Below are 16,043 nucleotides of genomic sequence, written 5' to 3'. Positions count from 1 at the left end.
ATGTACTGAGTAAGAAAGTAAGTGACAAACAAGTCTATTCCCAATCGTAATTCAATAGTGGATCAAATAAACGTCCTCTCATTTTATGTGATGAAGGAAAATATGATGAGGTAACCAGGAGCATGTTGGGAGCGATGTGGTAGTCGGGTGTGTTAGGTTGAACGTTACAATCAAAGCAAGAGGGAATATTGCATACTGTTGTGGAGAGACAAGTTAAAAACTATAGGTAACAGATACATCTTGCAGCCAACAAGCAAGACTCTTACACAGACGATCTTCTTATCCGAAGTGCCAGCCACAAACAGATGTTGCTTGTCCTCATCAGGGTTAAACTTGATGCAGTAGGGCACCTTCCGGCTGGTAAAGTGAGACTTGCACTGACCTGGTGTGGAGAACAAATATAGTATGAAAAGACACAATCATCATGTTAAACTCAGCCAAACAAACATAAAATATGCATTCTTGTACATTTCCACATGGTTGTGGCAGATACAGTTGTATCTGACGCCTCTCACCACTATTCCACAACCTTTAGATTGTATATAGCCTCACACACTTTAAAAATGCATAATCCATTCTTTGAATATTTGGCAAAATGGCCACAGAAATCAAATTAAGTTGTTATGTGTATCAAACACAAGAATGTTGTCATTCGGTCCCACCCCTCACCTGTTTGTGTCCCACCCCTCACCTGTATGTGTCCCACCCCTCACCTATCTGTGTCCCACTCCCCACCTATCTGTGTCCCACTCCCCACCTATCTGTGTCCCACCCCTCACCTGTTTGTGTCCCACCCCTCACCTGTATGTGTCCCACCCCTGACCTGTTTGTGTCCCACCCCTGACCTGTTTGTGTCCCACCCCTGACCTGTTTGTGTCCCACCCCTCACCTGTATGTGTCCCACCCCTCACCTATGTGTGTCCCACTCCCCACCTATCTGTGTCCCACCCCTCACCTGTTTGTGTCCCACCCCCTACCTGTTTGTGTCCCATCCCTTACCTGTTTGTGTCCCACGCCTGACCTGTCTGTGTCCCACCCCGTTACTGTCTGTGTCCCACCCCTCACCTGTCTGTGTCCAACCCCCTACCTGTTTGTGTCCCACCCCTCACCTGTTTGTGTCCCACCCCCTACCTGTTTGTGTCCCATCCCTTACCTGTTTGTGTCCCACGCCTGACCTGTTTGTGTCCCACCCCGTTACTGTCTGTGTCCCACCCCGTTACTGTCTGTGTCCCACCCCTCACCTGTTTGTGTCCCACCCCTCACCTGTTTGTGTCCCACCCCTCACCTGCCTGTGTCCCACTCCCCACCTATCTGTGTCCCACCCCTCACCTGTTTGTGTCCCACCCCCTACCTGTTTGTGTCCCATCCCTTACCTGTTTGTGTCCCACCCCTCACCTGTTTGTGTCCCACCCCGTTACTGTCTGTGTCCCACCCCTCACCTGTCTGGGTCCCACGCCTGACCTGTTTGTGTCCCACCCCTCACCTGTTTGTGTCCCACCCCCTACCTGTTTGTGTCCCATCCCTTACCTGTTTGTGTCCCACGCCTGACCTGTTTGTGTCCCACCCCGTTACTGTCTGTGTCCCACCCCGTTACTGTCTTTGTCCCACCCCATACCTGTCTGTGTCCCACCCCTCACCTGTATGTGTCCCACCCCTCACCTGCCTGTGTCCCACTCCCAACCTATCTGTGTCCCACCCCTCACCTGTTTGTGTCCCACCCCCTACCTGTTTGTGTCCCACGCCTGACCTGTTTGTGTCTCACCTGTGTATGTCCCACCCCTTACCTGTTTGTGTCCAACGCCTGACCTGTTTGTGTCCCACCCCGTTACTGTCTGTGTCCCACCCCCTACCTGTTTGTGTCCCACCCCTCACCTATCTGTGTCCCACGCCTGACATGTCTGTGTCCCACCCCCTACCTGTTTGTGTCCCTCCCCCCACCTGTCTGTGTCCCACGCCTGACCTGTCTGTGTCCCACGCCTGACCTGTTTGTGTCCTACCCCCTACCTGTTTGTGTCCCACCCCCCACCTATCTGTGTCCCACTCCACACCTGTTTGTGTCCCACCCCTGACCTGTTTGTGTCCCACCCCTCACCTGTTTGTGTCCCACCCCTCACCTGTTTGTGTCCCACCCCTCACCTTTTTGTGTCCCACCCCTCACCTGCCTGTGTCCCACTCCCCACCTATCTGTGTCCCACCCCCTACCTGTCTGTGTCCCACCCCTCACCTGTTTGTGTCCCACCCCTGACCTGTTTGTGTCCCACCCCTCACCTGTTTGTGTCCCACCCCTCACCTTTTTGTGTCCCACCCCTCACCTGCCTGTGTCCCACTCCCCACCTATCTGTGTCCCACCCCCTACCTGTCTGTGTCCCACCCCTCACCTGTTTGTGTCCCACCCCTCCCCTGTTTGTGTCCCACCCCTAACCTGTTTGTGTTCCACCCCTCACCTGTCTGTGTCCCACCCCTGACCTGTTTGTGTCCCACCCCTCACCTGTTTGTGTCCCACCCCTCATCTGTCTGTGTCCCACCCCTACCTGTCTGTGTCCCACCCCTGACCTGTCTGTGTCCCACACCTGACCTGTTTGTGTCCCACCCCTGACCTGTTTGTGTCCCACCCCCTACCTGCTTGTGTTCCACCCCTCACCTGTTTGTGTCCCACCCTGTACCTGTCAGTGTCCCAATCCCCACCTGTCTGTATCCCACCCCTCACCTGTCTGTGTCCCACCCCTCACCTGTTTGTCTCCCACCCCTCACCTGTTTGTCTCCCACCCCTCACCTGTCTGTGTGCCAACCCTAACCTGTTTGTCTCCCACCCCGTACCTGTCAGTGTCCCGGCCCTCACCTGTCAGTGTCCCACTCCCCACCTGTCTGTGTCCCACCCCTCACCTGTATGTGTCCCACCCCTCACCTGTCTCTGTGTCCCACTCCCCACCTGTCTGTGTCCCACCCCTCACCTGTTTGTGTCCTACCCCGTACCTGTGAGTGTCCCGGCCCTCACCTGTCAGTGTCCCACTCCCCACCTGTCTGTGTCCCACCCCTCACCTGTATGTGTCCCACCCCTCACCTGTCTCTGTGTCCCACTCCCCACCTGTCTGTGTCCCACCCCTCACCTGTTTGTGTCCCACCCCGTACCTGTCAGTGTCCTGGCCCTCACCTGTTTGTGTCCCACCCCGTACCTGTCAGTGTCCCACCCCTCACCTGTCTGTGTCCCACCCCTCACCTGTCTGTGTCCCACTCCTCACCTGTTTGTGTCCAACCCCCTACCTGTTTGTGTCCCACCCCTCACCTGTTTGTGTCCCACCCCTCACCTGTTTGTGTCCCACCCCTCACCTGCCTGTGTCCCACTCCCCACCTATCTGTGTCCCACCCCCTACCTGTTTGTGTCCCACGCCTGACCTGTTTGTGTCCCACCCCTCACCTGTTTGTGTCCCACCCCTCACCTGTTTGTGTCCCACCCCTCACCTGCCTGTGTCCCACTCCCCACCTATCTGTGTCCCACCCCCTACCTGTTTGTGTCCCACGCCTGACCTGTCTGTGTCCCACCCCTCACCTGTTTGTGTCCCACCCCTCACCTGCCTGTGTCCCACCCCTCACCTGTTTGTGTCCCACCCCTCATCTGTTTGTGTCCCACCCCTCACCTGTCTGTGTCCCACCCCTCACCTGTCTGTGTCCCACCCCCTACCTGTTTGTGTCCCACGCCTGACCTGTTTGTGTCCCACCCCGTACCTGTCTGTGTCCCACCCCTCACCTGTCTGTGTCCCACCCCTCACCTGTCTGTGTCCCACCCCTCATCTGTTTGTGTCCCACCCCTCACCTGTCTGTGTCCCACTCCCCACCTATCTGTGTCCCACCCCTCATCTGTTTGTGTCCCACCCCCTACCTGTTTGTGTCCCACCCCTCACCTGTCTGGGTCCCACGCCTGACCTGTTTGTGTCCCACCCCTAACCTGTTTGTGTCCCACCCCCTACCTGTTTGTGTTCCACCCCTCACCTGTCTGTGTCCCACCCCTGACCTGTTTGTGTCCCACCCCTGACCTGTTTGTGTCCCACCCCTCATCTGTCTGTGTCCCACCCCTACCTGTCTGTGTCCCACCCCTGACCTGTCTGTGTCCCACACCTGACCTGTTTGTGTCCCACACCTGACCTGTTTGTGTCCCACCCCTGACCTGTTTGTGTCCCACCCCCTACCTGTTTGTGTCCCACCCCTGACCTGTTTGTGTCCCACCCCTCACCTGTCTGTGTCCCACCCCTGACCTGTTTGTGTCCCCTGACCTGTTTGTGTCCCACCCCTGACCTGTTTGTGTCCCACCCCCTACCTGTTTGTGTTCCACCCCTCACCTGTCTGTGTCCCACCCCTGACCTGTTTGTGTCCCACCCCTGACCTGTTTGTGTCCCACCCCTCATCTGTCTGTGTCCCACCCCTACCTGTCTGTGTCCCACCCCCTACCTGTTTGTGTCCCACCCCTGACCTGTTTGTGTCCCACCCCTGACCTGTTTGTGTCCCACCCCCTACCTGTTTGTGTTCCACCCCTCACCTGTCTGTGTCCCACCCCTGACCTGTTTGTGTCCCCTGACCTGTTTGTGTCCCACCCCTGACCTGTTTGTGTCCCACCCTGTACCTGTCAGTGTCCCACTCCCCACCTGTCTGTATCCCACCCCTCACCTGTCTGTGTCCCACCCCTCATCTGTTTGTCTCCCACCCCTCACCTGTCAGTGTCCCGGCCCTAACCTTTTTGTCTCCCACCCCTACCTGTTTGTGTCCTACCCCGTACCTGTCAGTGTCCCGGCCCTCACCTGTCAGTGTCCCGGCCCTCACCTGTTTGTCTCCCACCCCTCACCTGTTTGTGTCCCACCCCCTACCTGTTTGTCTCCCACCCCTACCTGTTTGTGTCCTACCCCGTACCTGTCAGTGTCCCGGCCCTCACCTGTCAGTGTCCCGGCCCTCACCTGTTTGTGTCCCACCCCCTACCTGTCTGTATCCCACCCCTCACCTGTCTGTCTCCCACCCCTCACCTGTCAGTGTCCCGGCCCTAACCTTTTTGTCTCCCACCCCTACCTGTTTGTGTCCTACCCCGTACCTGTCAGTGTCCCGGCCCTCACCTGTCAGTGTCCCGGCCCTCACCTGTTTGTGTCCCACCCCCTACCTGTTTGTGTCCCACCCCGTACCTGTTTGTGTCCTACCCCCTACCTGTCTGTGTCCCACCCCTCACCTGTTTGTGTCCTACCCCGTACCTGTCAGTGTCCCGGCCCTCACCTGTCAGTGTCCCTCTCCCCACCTGTCTGTGTCCCACCCCTCACCTGTATGTGTCCCACCCCTCACCTGTCTCTGTGTCCCACTCCCCACCTGTCTGTGTCCCACCCCTCACCTGTTTGTGTCCCACCCCGTACCTGTCAGTGTCCCACCCCTCACCTGTCTGTGTCCCACCCCTCACCTGTCTGTGTCCCACTCCTCACCTGTTTGTGTCCAACCCCCTACCTGTTTGTGTCCCACCCCGTACCTGTCAGTGTCCCCGCCCTCACCTGTCAGTGTCCCACTCCCCACCTGTCTGTGTCCCACCCCTCACCTGTCTCTGTGTCCCACAGCTTGCAATATCTGTCATAACCACAGCTGAGGAACTCCTTGCCATCATTGTTGAAGGTGATGTCTCTCACGGCCTGTTTATGGCCTGCATATGTTCGCACACACCGACGCTCGTTGTAAACCTCCCAAATCTGGATATTGATATTTTGTCATCACAAATTTAACAACAACGTAGTATTTCTAGTAAATATAGTTCCTTACCCATATTATTTCATGATCCATATCACGGTACTGAGAATACTGTTTTACCCATATATGCAGGGATTATGAACAATTACATACATTGTTACTACTTATATTAGTAAACTTACCCCTATAATTGCCCTATTTTTTATGCTTGCAGGTGATCACAAGGTTAAAGAATATGGTACATGTTGTTCTTTCCTTGAGTTATCTCCATTAACAAGGGAAACCCAGCCCTTCGCACATGTGTAATGCCTCAAAGTCATTATTTCTCTTACCCTATAAGATCAATAATTCGGAGACTGGGGAGGAGGGGTGAATACACCTCAGATACTAGAGTTAAGTTTACTAGTAAAATTACTGACGAATTATGTAGTTGTTCATAATTATTACGTAAACACTTCCTCTAGTAAATGACTGCCCAGAATCCAACAAACCGTCAGGGGGTTCTGACAATTATACACATGCCACATACCACTGATATTGTCCACTATTTAGTCTTACAGCGGCCAAAATAGAAGGAGAGCTTGAGATTGGATGTTACCGGTATAGATTGACCAAATCACTACAAATAACCAGCTGCTTAAATATGATGTCACTTTGTTGTAAGACGTCACTTCCGGTCTATACTGATGTTACAATCAATATTATGATGTCGCTTCCGGTCTATGCTGATGTTACAACCAATATTTTGACGTCACTTCCGGATTATACTGATGTTACAACCAATATTGTGATGTCACTTCCGGTCTATACTGATGTTACAACCAATATCATAATCCCACTTCCGGTGTATACTGATGTTACAACCAATATTATGATGTCACTTCCGGTTTATACTGATGTTACAACCAATATTGTGACGTCACTTCCGGTCTATACTGATGTTACAACCAATATTATGATGTCACTTCCAGTGTATACTGATGTTACAACCAATATTTTGACGTCACTTCCGTTATGTTACAACCAATATTGTGATGTCACTTCCGGTCTAAACTGATGTTACAACCAATATCATAATGCCACTTTCGGTTAAAACTGATGTTACAACCAATATTGTGATATCACTTCTGGTTTATACTGATGTTACAACCAATATTATGATGTCACTTCCAGTGTATACTGATGTTACAACCAATATTGTGATGTCACTTCCGGTTCATACTTATGTTACAACCAATATTGTGATATCACTTCCGGTTTATACTGATGTGACAACCAATATTATGATGTCACTTCGGGTGTATACTGATGTTGCAACCAATATTGTGATGTCACTTCCGGTCTAAACTGATGTTACAACCAATATTGTGATGTCACTTCCGGTTTATACTGATGTTACAAACAATATTGTGATATCACTTCCGGTTTATACTGATGTTACAACCAATATTATGATGTCACTTCCAGTGTATACTGATGTTACAACCAATATTGTGATATCACTTCTGGTTTATACTGATGTTACAACCAATATTATGATGTCACTTCCGGTTTATACTGATGTTACAACCAATATTATGATGTCACTTCGGGTGTATACTGATGTTGCAACCAATATTGTGATATCACTTCCGGTTTATACTGATGTTACAACCAATATTGTGATATCACTTCCGGTTTATACTGATGTTACAACCAATATTATGATGTCACTTCCAGTGTATACTGATGTTACAACCAATATTGTGATGTCACTTCCGGTTTATACTTATGTTACAACCAATATTGTGATATCACTTCCAGTTTATACTGATGTGACAACCAATATTATGATGTCACTTCGGGTGTATACTGATGTTGCAACCAATATTGTGATGTCACTTCCGGTCTAAACTGATGTTACAACCAATATTGTGATATCACTTCCGGTTTATACTGATGTTACAACCAATATTGTGATATCACTTCCGGTTTATACTGATGTTACAACCAATATTATGATGTCACTTCCAGTGTATACTGATGTTACAACCAATATTGTGATGTCACTTCCGGTTTATACTGATGTTACAACCAATATTGTGATATCACTTCCGGTTGATACTGATGTTACAACCAATATTATGATGTCACTTCCGGTGTATACTGATGTTGCAACCAATATTGTGATATCACTTCCGGTCTAAACTGATATTACAACCAATATCATAATGCCACTTTCAGTTTATACTGATGTTACAACCAATATTGTGATGTCACTTCTGGTTTATACTGATGTTACAACCAATATTGTGATGTCACTTCTGGTTTATACTGATGTTACAACCAATATTGTGATATCACTTCCGGTTTATACTGATGTTACAACCAATATTGTGATATCACTTCTGGTTTATACTGATGTTACAACCAATATTATGATGTCACTTCGGGTGTATACTGATGTTGCAACCAATATTGTGATGTCACTTCCGGTCTAAACTGATGTTACAACCAATATCATAATGCCACTTCTGGTTTATACTGATGTTACAACCAATATTATGATGTCACTTCCGGTTTATACTGATGTTACAACCAAAACATTGTGATATCACTTCCGGTCTATACTGATGTTACAACCAATATTATGATGTCACTTCCGGTCTAAACTGATGTTACAACCAATATCATAATGCCACTTTCGGTTTATACTGATGTGACAACCAATATTGTGATGTCACTTCTGGTTTATACTGATGTTACAACCAATATTGTGATATCACTTTCGGTTTATACTGATGTTACAACCAATATTGTGATATCACTTCTGGTTTATACTGATGTTACAACCAATATTATGATGTCACTTCGGGTGTATACTGATGTTGCAACCAATATTGTGATGTCACTTCCGGTCTAAACTGATGTTACAACCAATATCATAATGCCACTTCTGGTTTATACTGATGTTACAACCAATATTATGATGTCACTTCCGGTTTATACTGATGTTACAACCAAAACATTGTGATATCACTTCCGGTTTATACTGATGTTACAACCAATATGGTGATGTCACTTATGGTCTATACTGATGTTACAACCAATATTATGATGTCACTTCGGGTCTAAACTGATGTTACAACCAATATCATAATGCCACTTTCGGTTTATACTGATGTGACAACCAATATTGTGATGTCACCTCCGGTTTATACTAATTTTAAAGTTCCAACTTATACAATAAAATGGTATATTATCTTATTATCGCCAAAGGTCAACTTTCATTGGGGTAATGTTTTCCTGTTATTTTCCAGATGAGGAGCCACACTCTCCCACACCCCTTTTTCCTCCTGCTTGGAGAACAAGCGTCCGGAGTTGGTAATGGATTGAGTGGCTACCACTGGACCAAGGCTTTAAATTCCTTCTAGAGAAGTCTGAATGCCTCTTAGATAAAATTGCCACTACTTGTTGCACTGATACTGTTTTCCAAGCTGCCAAGGATGTTGTTTAAGCCCTAATTTCATGAGGACTTAATTTGGAAGATGTCAATTTCGATTCAGATGAAACATAAGCCTGAATAATTGTCTTACTGAGCCAACAGCAATTGTAGTTTTAGTGATTTCGGAATCTAAACTCTTATGACAAGGTATAAACAAACACCTTCTAGTTTAGCTCTATGAAGATACCACCTCAAACCTCTTACTGGACATAACAGTCTCTGTCCGCCTGGTCTTGGGAACTTGGCTAATAAAGATGGAATAAAAACATATCTATGCCCCCAATAGTCTTGAAACACGTCTTTTGATTTTGATTCTGGCAGAGTTCTTATGGACATGGAAGTCCATCCTTTGTCACGGTGAGAGATGTATGATCCAAAATATGTAATTCCGGACTCTGGAAGTTGTAGCCATAGATAACAAGAAGGCTGTTTTATGTGCCAAGAAAGCAATATGGATATCTTGCATCCGCTCATAAGGTGGGTTAGCAGAAATAAATCCCACTGAAAATATTGATGGATGAGACATGACCTCAATCTGAAAAGATTGTAAAATTGTATTGAAAGCTTTACTTGCTCCAATTTCCAATATTTGTAGATCACATGTTGATGCAATAGCCAATCTGTAGCCCCCCAAAGTACCATGATTCAGAATTAGTTCTTTACGAAGGTACAGCAGAAAATCTGCAATGATTGGAATTGTCAAAGGTTGAGACTGGATTCCGAGGTTAGAGTTGGAATCTGTTCCTTTTAGAATTGTAGAGTGCAGAAGTGGAAGGCTCGATGTATTTAGAAATAGCGAAGGAAACTTTTTCTGAAAATCCATCCAGAGAAAGAGGTCGTTTGATAATTTCCAAATGTGAAGGAGGAGATTTTTCTCATTTCTCATTTTGGTTGACACAGAAGATGTTTTCAATTTGGTTGTTGCAGTGGCTGATCTAACATTAGTCTCTAAAGAATCAGAAACCAAAATTGTGCTGGAGCTACCAGGAATATAGAACATCGATGCAGTTTTAAACTTCCTGAGAACCTCTGGACATAGGTTGGTTGGCGGGTTTAGCAGATCCCAGGACCACATCCTATGATAAGGTTGGTTGGCGGGTAAGCAGATCCAAGGATCACGTCCTATGATGAGGTTGGTTGGTGGGTAAGCAGATCCCAGGATCACGTCCTATGATAAGGTTGGTTGGCGGGTAAGCATATCCCAGGATCACATCCTATGATAAGGTTGGTTGGCGGGTAAGCATATCCCAGGATCACATCCTATGATGAGGTGGGTTGGCGGGTAAGCAGATCCAAGGATCACGTGGTATGATGAGGTTGGTTGGCGGGTAAGCAGATCCAAGGATCACGTCCTATGATAAGGTTGGTTGGCGGGTAAGCAGATCCCAGGATCACGTCCTATGATGAGGTTGGTTGGCGGGTAAGCATATCCCAGGATCACGTCCTATGATAAGGTTGGTTGGCGGGTAAGCATATCCCAGGATCACGTCCTATGATAAGGTTGGTTGGCGGGTAAGCAGATCCCAGGATCACGTCCTATGATGAGGTTGGTTGGTGGGTAAGCAGATCCCAGGATCACGTCCTATGATGAGGTTGGTTGGCGGGTAAGCATATCCAAAGATCACGTCCTATGATGAGGTTGGTTGGCAGGTAAGCATATCCCAGGATCACGTCCTATGATAAGGTTGGCTGGCGGGTAATCAGATCCAAGGATCACGTCCTATGATAAGGTTGGCTGGTGGGTAATCAGATCCAAGGATCACGTCCTATGATAAGGTTGGCTGGTGGGTAAGCAGATCCCAGGACCACATCCTATGATAAGGTTGGCTGGTGGGTAATCAGATCCCAGGATCACGTCCTATGATAGGGTTGGCTGGCGGGTAAGCATATCCCAGGATCACGTCCTATGATAAGGTTGGCTGACGGGTAATCAGATCCAAGGATCACGTCCTATGATAAGGTTGGCTGGTGGGTAAGCAGATCCCAGGATCACATCCTATGATAAGGTTGGCTGGCGGGTAATCAGATCCAAGGATCACGTCCTATGATAAGGTTGGCTGGCGGGTAAGCAGATCCCAGGATCACGTCCTATGATGAGGTTGGTTGGTGGGTAATCAGATCCAAGGATCACATCCTATGATAAGGTTGGCTGGCGGGTAATCAGATCCAAGGATCACGTCCTATGATAAGGTTGGCTGGCGGGTAAGCATATCCCAGGATCACGTCCTATGATAAGGTTGGCTGGTGGGTAAGCAGATCCAAGGATCACATCCTATGATAAGGTTGGTTGGCGGGTAAGCATATCCCAGGATCACGTCCTATGATATAAATAAAGCATCTACTGCCAATGGTTCTGGATCCGGCACTGGACTGACAAAGGTGGGTAGTCTCTTGTTGAGGCGGGTCACGAATAAGTCCAGCATTGGTAATTCCCCAACCTGACTGATAAGTTGAAAGGCCAACGGAAGCAAAGTCCATTCTGTTGAGCTACTGTTGTGCTGTTGTTCTTTCTGGAAAGATTGTCTGCCAGAATGTTTAAGTATATATGACGAGCTTGGATTCTGCATTGCAACATGTCTGTCTGAGATAATTTCCTGGTTTCCTCCATCAGGGAGTGGGATTTTTCGTTCCTCCTTGTTTGTTGATAAACACCACTACTGTTGAATTGTCTGTTGTAATGGGGACAGCCTAACTGATGATTTGATGTCACCAATGATGTAGAGCTAATATCACTGCTCTCATTTCTAACTGACTGATATGTAAAGATGTTTCCTCCAGAGACCAAAACCCTTGAGCTGTGAGTCCGTCCATGTGAGTCCCCCCATCCTTCCATTGAGGTGTCTGTATAGAGGTTTAGATCTGTGGTGGCGCTACAATGCCCGTGACAGAGTTGAACATTGCTCCTATGTAGCTGATCTCTTGAGACTGTGTATGCTCTGACTGTCGGATGGACTAAGGACCCGAGATGAGTGGAAAGGTGGAGCAGTATTTCTGAGTTTCTTTGAAGTACTATAGTATTGACGTCTGCTGATATGAAATGGTTGATATATATATGAAGTCTGATGTTTGTGGTATGGCAGCATGTAAACTGAAAACAACGTCCTTTGATAGCGAATCAAAAGGAACCTTTGTGACTTCAGATGTATGGGAATATGTAAATACACCAAATACTTAAGAAATGGGTCTTCCGTTTTGAGATCTTCCTTAAATTTTGAACCGATTCCATGAAGTGTGGAGAACAAGCGAGGTAGTTTCAGTTCAACAATTTTAGGTCTATTATCATACTCATTTCCGCTTATTCCTTCTTAGGAACAAGGAATATCGGAAAATATAAACCTGGAGAGGTGTCCGTTGAATCCAATTTGGAAAATTGCTCCTTTTTTAAATAGCTAAATAACTGCGTCCATTGTTGCAGACAGCTTGGGTTCCCGTAAGAAATATCTGTTGCCTACAGCATGAATGGTCAGTGAAGGTGGAGACATCCATTAAAGACAATAACCCATTCTCACAATGCTGAGAATCCTTTGATCGGACAGTTGTAGAATGCGTCAGGGACAGCTTAGGCATTTTCGCTGGAATTAAATAACCAGGATTTCCCAATTCTGCAGACTAAACCTTCATAGGTTCTTCCAGTGGTTTGATAACTGGAATTAACTTGTGCACCACTTTGACTTTTTGAGTCCCACTTGGAATTGCCGTCATTTCCGGAATTCTGGGGATGTATAATCAGTCCCTTCATATGTATCAAAGTTCACATTGGAAAAAGGAAATACATCGTATTCCTCTTCTAAATAAGCCTCCAAGGGAATAAGGTTTTGCGTGGCAAATAAAGACTGGTCTTGTTGTTTATCTGGGCTCACAGAATTTTATCCTTTATTAATGTAACATGTGGGTCTGTACTCGCCTCTCCTGATTGGGATCCATGCCAATTTCAACTATAACCAGCATTCATGATATCCGTGCCACCAGAGCTGATAGGTCGTATGCTTGACCCTTATCCATGGATATACAAGCTGTGGAACCAGCTGTGCGTGACAAGAGTTCTCGTGCTTGTAACATGGCCAGGCGATCCGACGGATCGGTTTGCCAGTTGTTCTGTACCCACGCCAGGAATTACGATCTTCTCAATCTGGAAGATAATCAGAACAGAGTCCCGGGCTCTTCAGCAGGCAACCCACATAGAGTAACCAATCCCTTTGTTTTATAAGCTGTAGCTGGCTTGGAATCCATTATATCAAGCTAACATTTAGTAAATTTGGCTTGTGTACTGATTCCTGCTCAACTCTCGCATCTATTTTCACTATATCCTATGTAATTTCCGATTTGAAATCTCCAAACAGATGGTAACAATTGATTATATCCATTCAAATTAGGCTGTTTTTCTTCCATAATTTTCTAAGATTTGGTCTTTGCTGATTTGATCAAGATTAATGAGTCAGAAGATCATAGATCATTTCCGCTTGTCTATTTTAGGTTATTTCTGTAAATACTTATGTCCTTGAAATCTGCCTCTGTAGAGTCCACACAAATATCACAACGATCGGAAACTGAGCACTTCTTTGAAGAACAGTTTCTATAAAACAAATGTGGGTCGGACCAGAACATGAAAGTTGGTCTAGAGTAGAAACTCACCTAAAGCCAAAATAAAAAAACTAGCCACCTAACTTGCAGAATAATTTTCGTAAAGTAGGAACTGATGAAACAGAGAACCTTGTCTAATGGATCACCAATACAATTACCCAGGCAGCATTACACAATTGGGCCAATGCTGGCTGAGCGTGGCTAGTATCGCCAGTGCCGGCATCGCTCTCGCAGCACTGGCCCATCAGTGGGCCAACGTGTGCCAGCCAATGCCAGATAACAACTCAGCTGGGTTCCACTCACACCCTCGCCAGGCGAGAGTAGCCCCATACAGTGCCACGCTCTTATCAGTACATCTGCCCTGAATACTCAACATGAGTAATTTTAAACTTGCCAAAATTGGACAAGCATTGGGCCAACGATGGCTAACAAATGGCAACCAGTGTTGGGCCAATGCTGCCCCGTCGTTGATAAACGGCATTGGCACAATGTTTAGAGCGGCATTGGCCCAATGTTGGCCCAATTGTGTAATGCTGCCTTGGTAACAGACAATGAACTATAACATGTCTAGCTTGCAGTGAACAAGGAGAAATAATGAAGTTTGAGGGATTACACATGCAGTGAGGGCAGGGTTTCCTGTGTTAAGGGAGATAACTCAAGGCAAGAAACAACACATACCACTAAAGAAATTTTAAGCTTGTGACCAGCTTGCAAGCAGGAAAAATAGGGGAATCATTTACAAGATGGAATGTTCATATAATAATTATGTTACTGTTAGATGACCAGCATATAAGTTTGCAAGCTCAATATACTTTTTACTAGGGCTCTGAACTTTTCCACGAGAACAAGGGTGAGACACATGACTGTGGGATCCATAACTGGTCTGTGGACATGCTATAATAACATCCATGATATAAAGGGAATATACAACAGATCTGAGCGTCATATCTTATGTTCATATGTTGTCCACACTTCATACTTACTTTGATTTTGGTGTCCATGCCAGCAGACAACATAAGGTGAGCAGTATGGGGGTACCATCTGATGGCTGCTACACCCTTACTGTGCCCTGACCATGTGTGAATCAACTTCTTTGGCAAGAAGCATTTTTCCGGTGGCTCCTCTGACCGCAAGTTGACCCCCACATCTTGTGGTGCATGGAGGAATGACCGGCCTTGGTAGTCATATGCATCTTTAACTGGAAACAGACATTTGATATTATCAGTTAGTAAATTCCTAATATAACATAAATACATAAGTCCAATCCACCGCATCACATTGTGGTCGTTATTCAAATCATTACACAAACCTGACTACTGATCCAGTTTTGTTTTTGGTCAGTGTTTTGCTGCTAGTCCTGTCATCTTTGAGTACAATTTCTGTCAACTGTGACATCTTAGTCAACATTGACAGATACATTAACAAATTGACAAAGGACAAAACTCTGTTTGATAGTAAAGGCAATTAAAGTCTGGTGATGGGAGAAGCTTGAACGCACTGTGTAGAGTGGTCTTCTCCTCCATGGGCTTCTCCTCCACCTGCTTGCTGTGCTTGCTTCTCTTGGCGAGGATCTCATCCAGCTCCTTCTGCTCCTCCTGGAGTGACAGACAGTGATGATGTAGTGTCACATATTGGAATACAGTCTAGTAGGAATTTAGAAAATACTTCATTCTCGTTGGTTTATCAGAGGTTTCAAACCTGAATTACAACCTCTGATTGAAACAGCTAATCTGCAGACAGTGTCCTGGAGGAAGCTAACATTTATAAACAATAGGAAAGTGGTTCTGGTAGTCATGGTGTCAGGCACTTTCAAGTAATGACATTAATGTTACAAAATTCAGGGCTGCAGTTCCTGCAATATTCAAAGTATTGTGGCTAAATATTTGGCCGTAAACACAATGGAAATTGACCTATAGAGTGTAATACAACCTTTAGGAACAACAGAGAACTTGAAACGTGTTGTGTGGCCAAGACTATTTACAGCAGGTACACTGTGGAGTTATTATTTTTAGACACAAAATTAGATGACCAATGGCAAAGAAAGGGTATTGTGAAATTCAGCAACAAATCGTGCCCGTGATGTCACACTTATAGAAAATTGGAAATGTGTATGAGTGAGTGAGTTGGGCTTAACGCTGTTTTTAACAGTAATCCAGTTATATTGCAGCGTGTCAGCTTAATGAGGGAGGAAAGCCCGAAGTGATGCAGGTCTCAGACCTTTACCACTTCGGTGAAACCAACAAGCACGGATTTGGTGCTGAGAAACCTAGAA

At 46.4% G+C, this 16,043-nt stretch overlaps 1 protein-coding gene across 1 annotated transcript in view; it reads right to left on the bottom strand.

Moving 5' to 3' along the window:
* The window catches only part of LOC124118518 (pre-mRNA-processing factor 17-like), a 45,388-nt gene that overhangs the window by 19,151 nt on the left and 10,194 nt on the right, over window positions 1-16,043 (bottom strand). Inside the window, exons 6-9 of the mRNA XM_048383657.1 lie at window positions 15,270-15,366; window positions 14,755-14,969; window positions 5,561-5,708; window positions 267-382 (exon numbers count right to left, since the gene is read on the bottom strand). Coding sequence (XP_048239614.1) covers window positions 267-382; window positions 5,561-5,708; window positions 14,755-14,969; window positions 15,270-15,366 — 576 coding nt within the window. The remainder of the gene's footprint in view (window positions 1-266; window positions 383-5,560; window positions 5,709-14,754; window positions 14,970-15,269; window positions 15,367-16,043) is intronic.

This window comes from Haliotis rufescens, unplaced genomic scaffold (genome assembly GCF_023055435.1).
Source record: "Haliotis rufescens isolate VD_foot unplaced genomic scaffold, xgHalRufe1.0.p SCAF_5, whole genome shotgun sequence".
NCBI classification, from domain to species: domain Eukaryota; kingdom Metazoa; phylum Mollusca; class Gastropoda; order Lepetellida; family Haliotidae; genus Haliotis; species Haliotis rufescens.
This window is presented reverse-complemented; position numbering and strand designations above follow the sequence as displayed.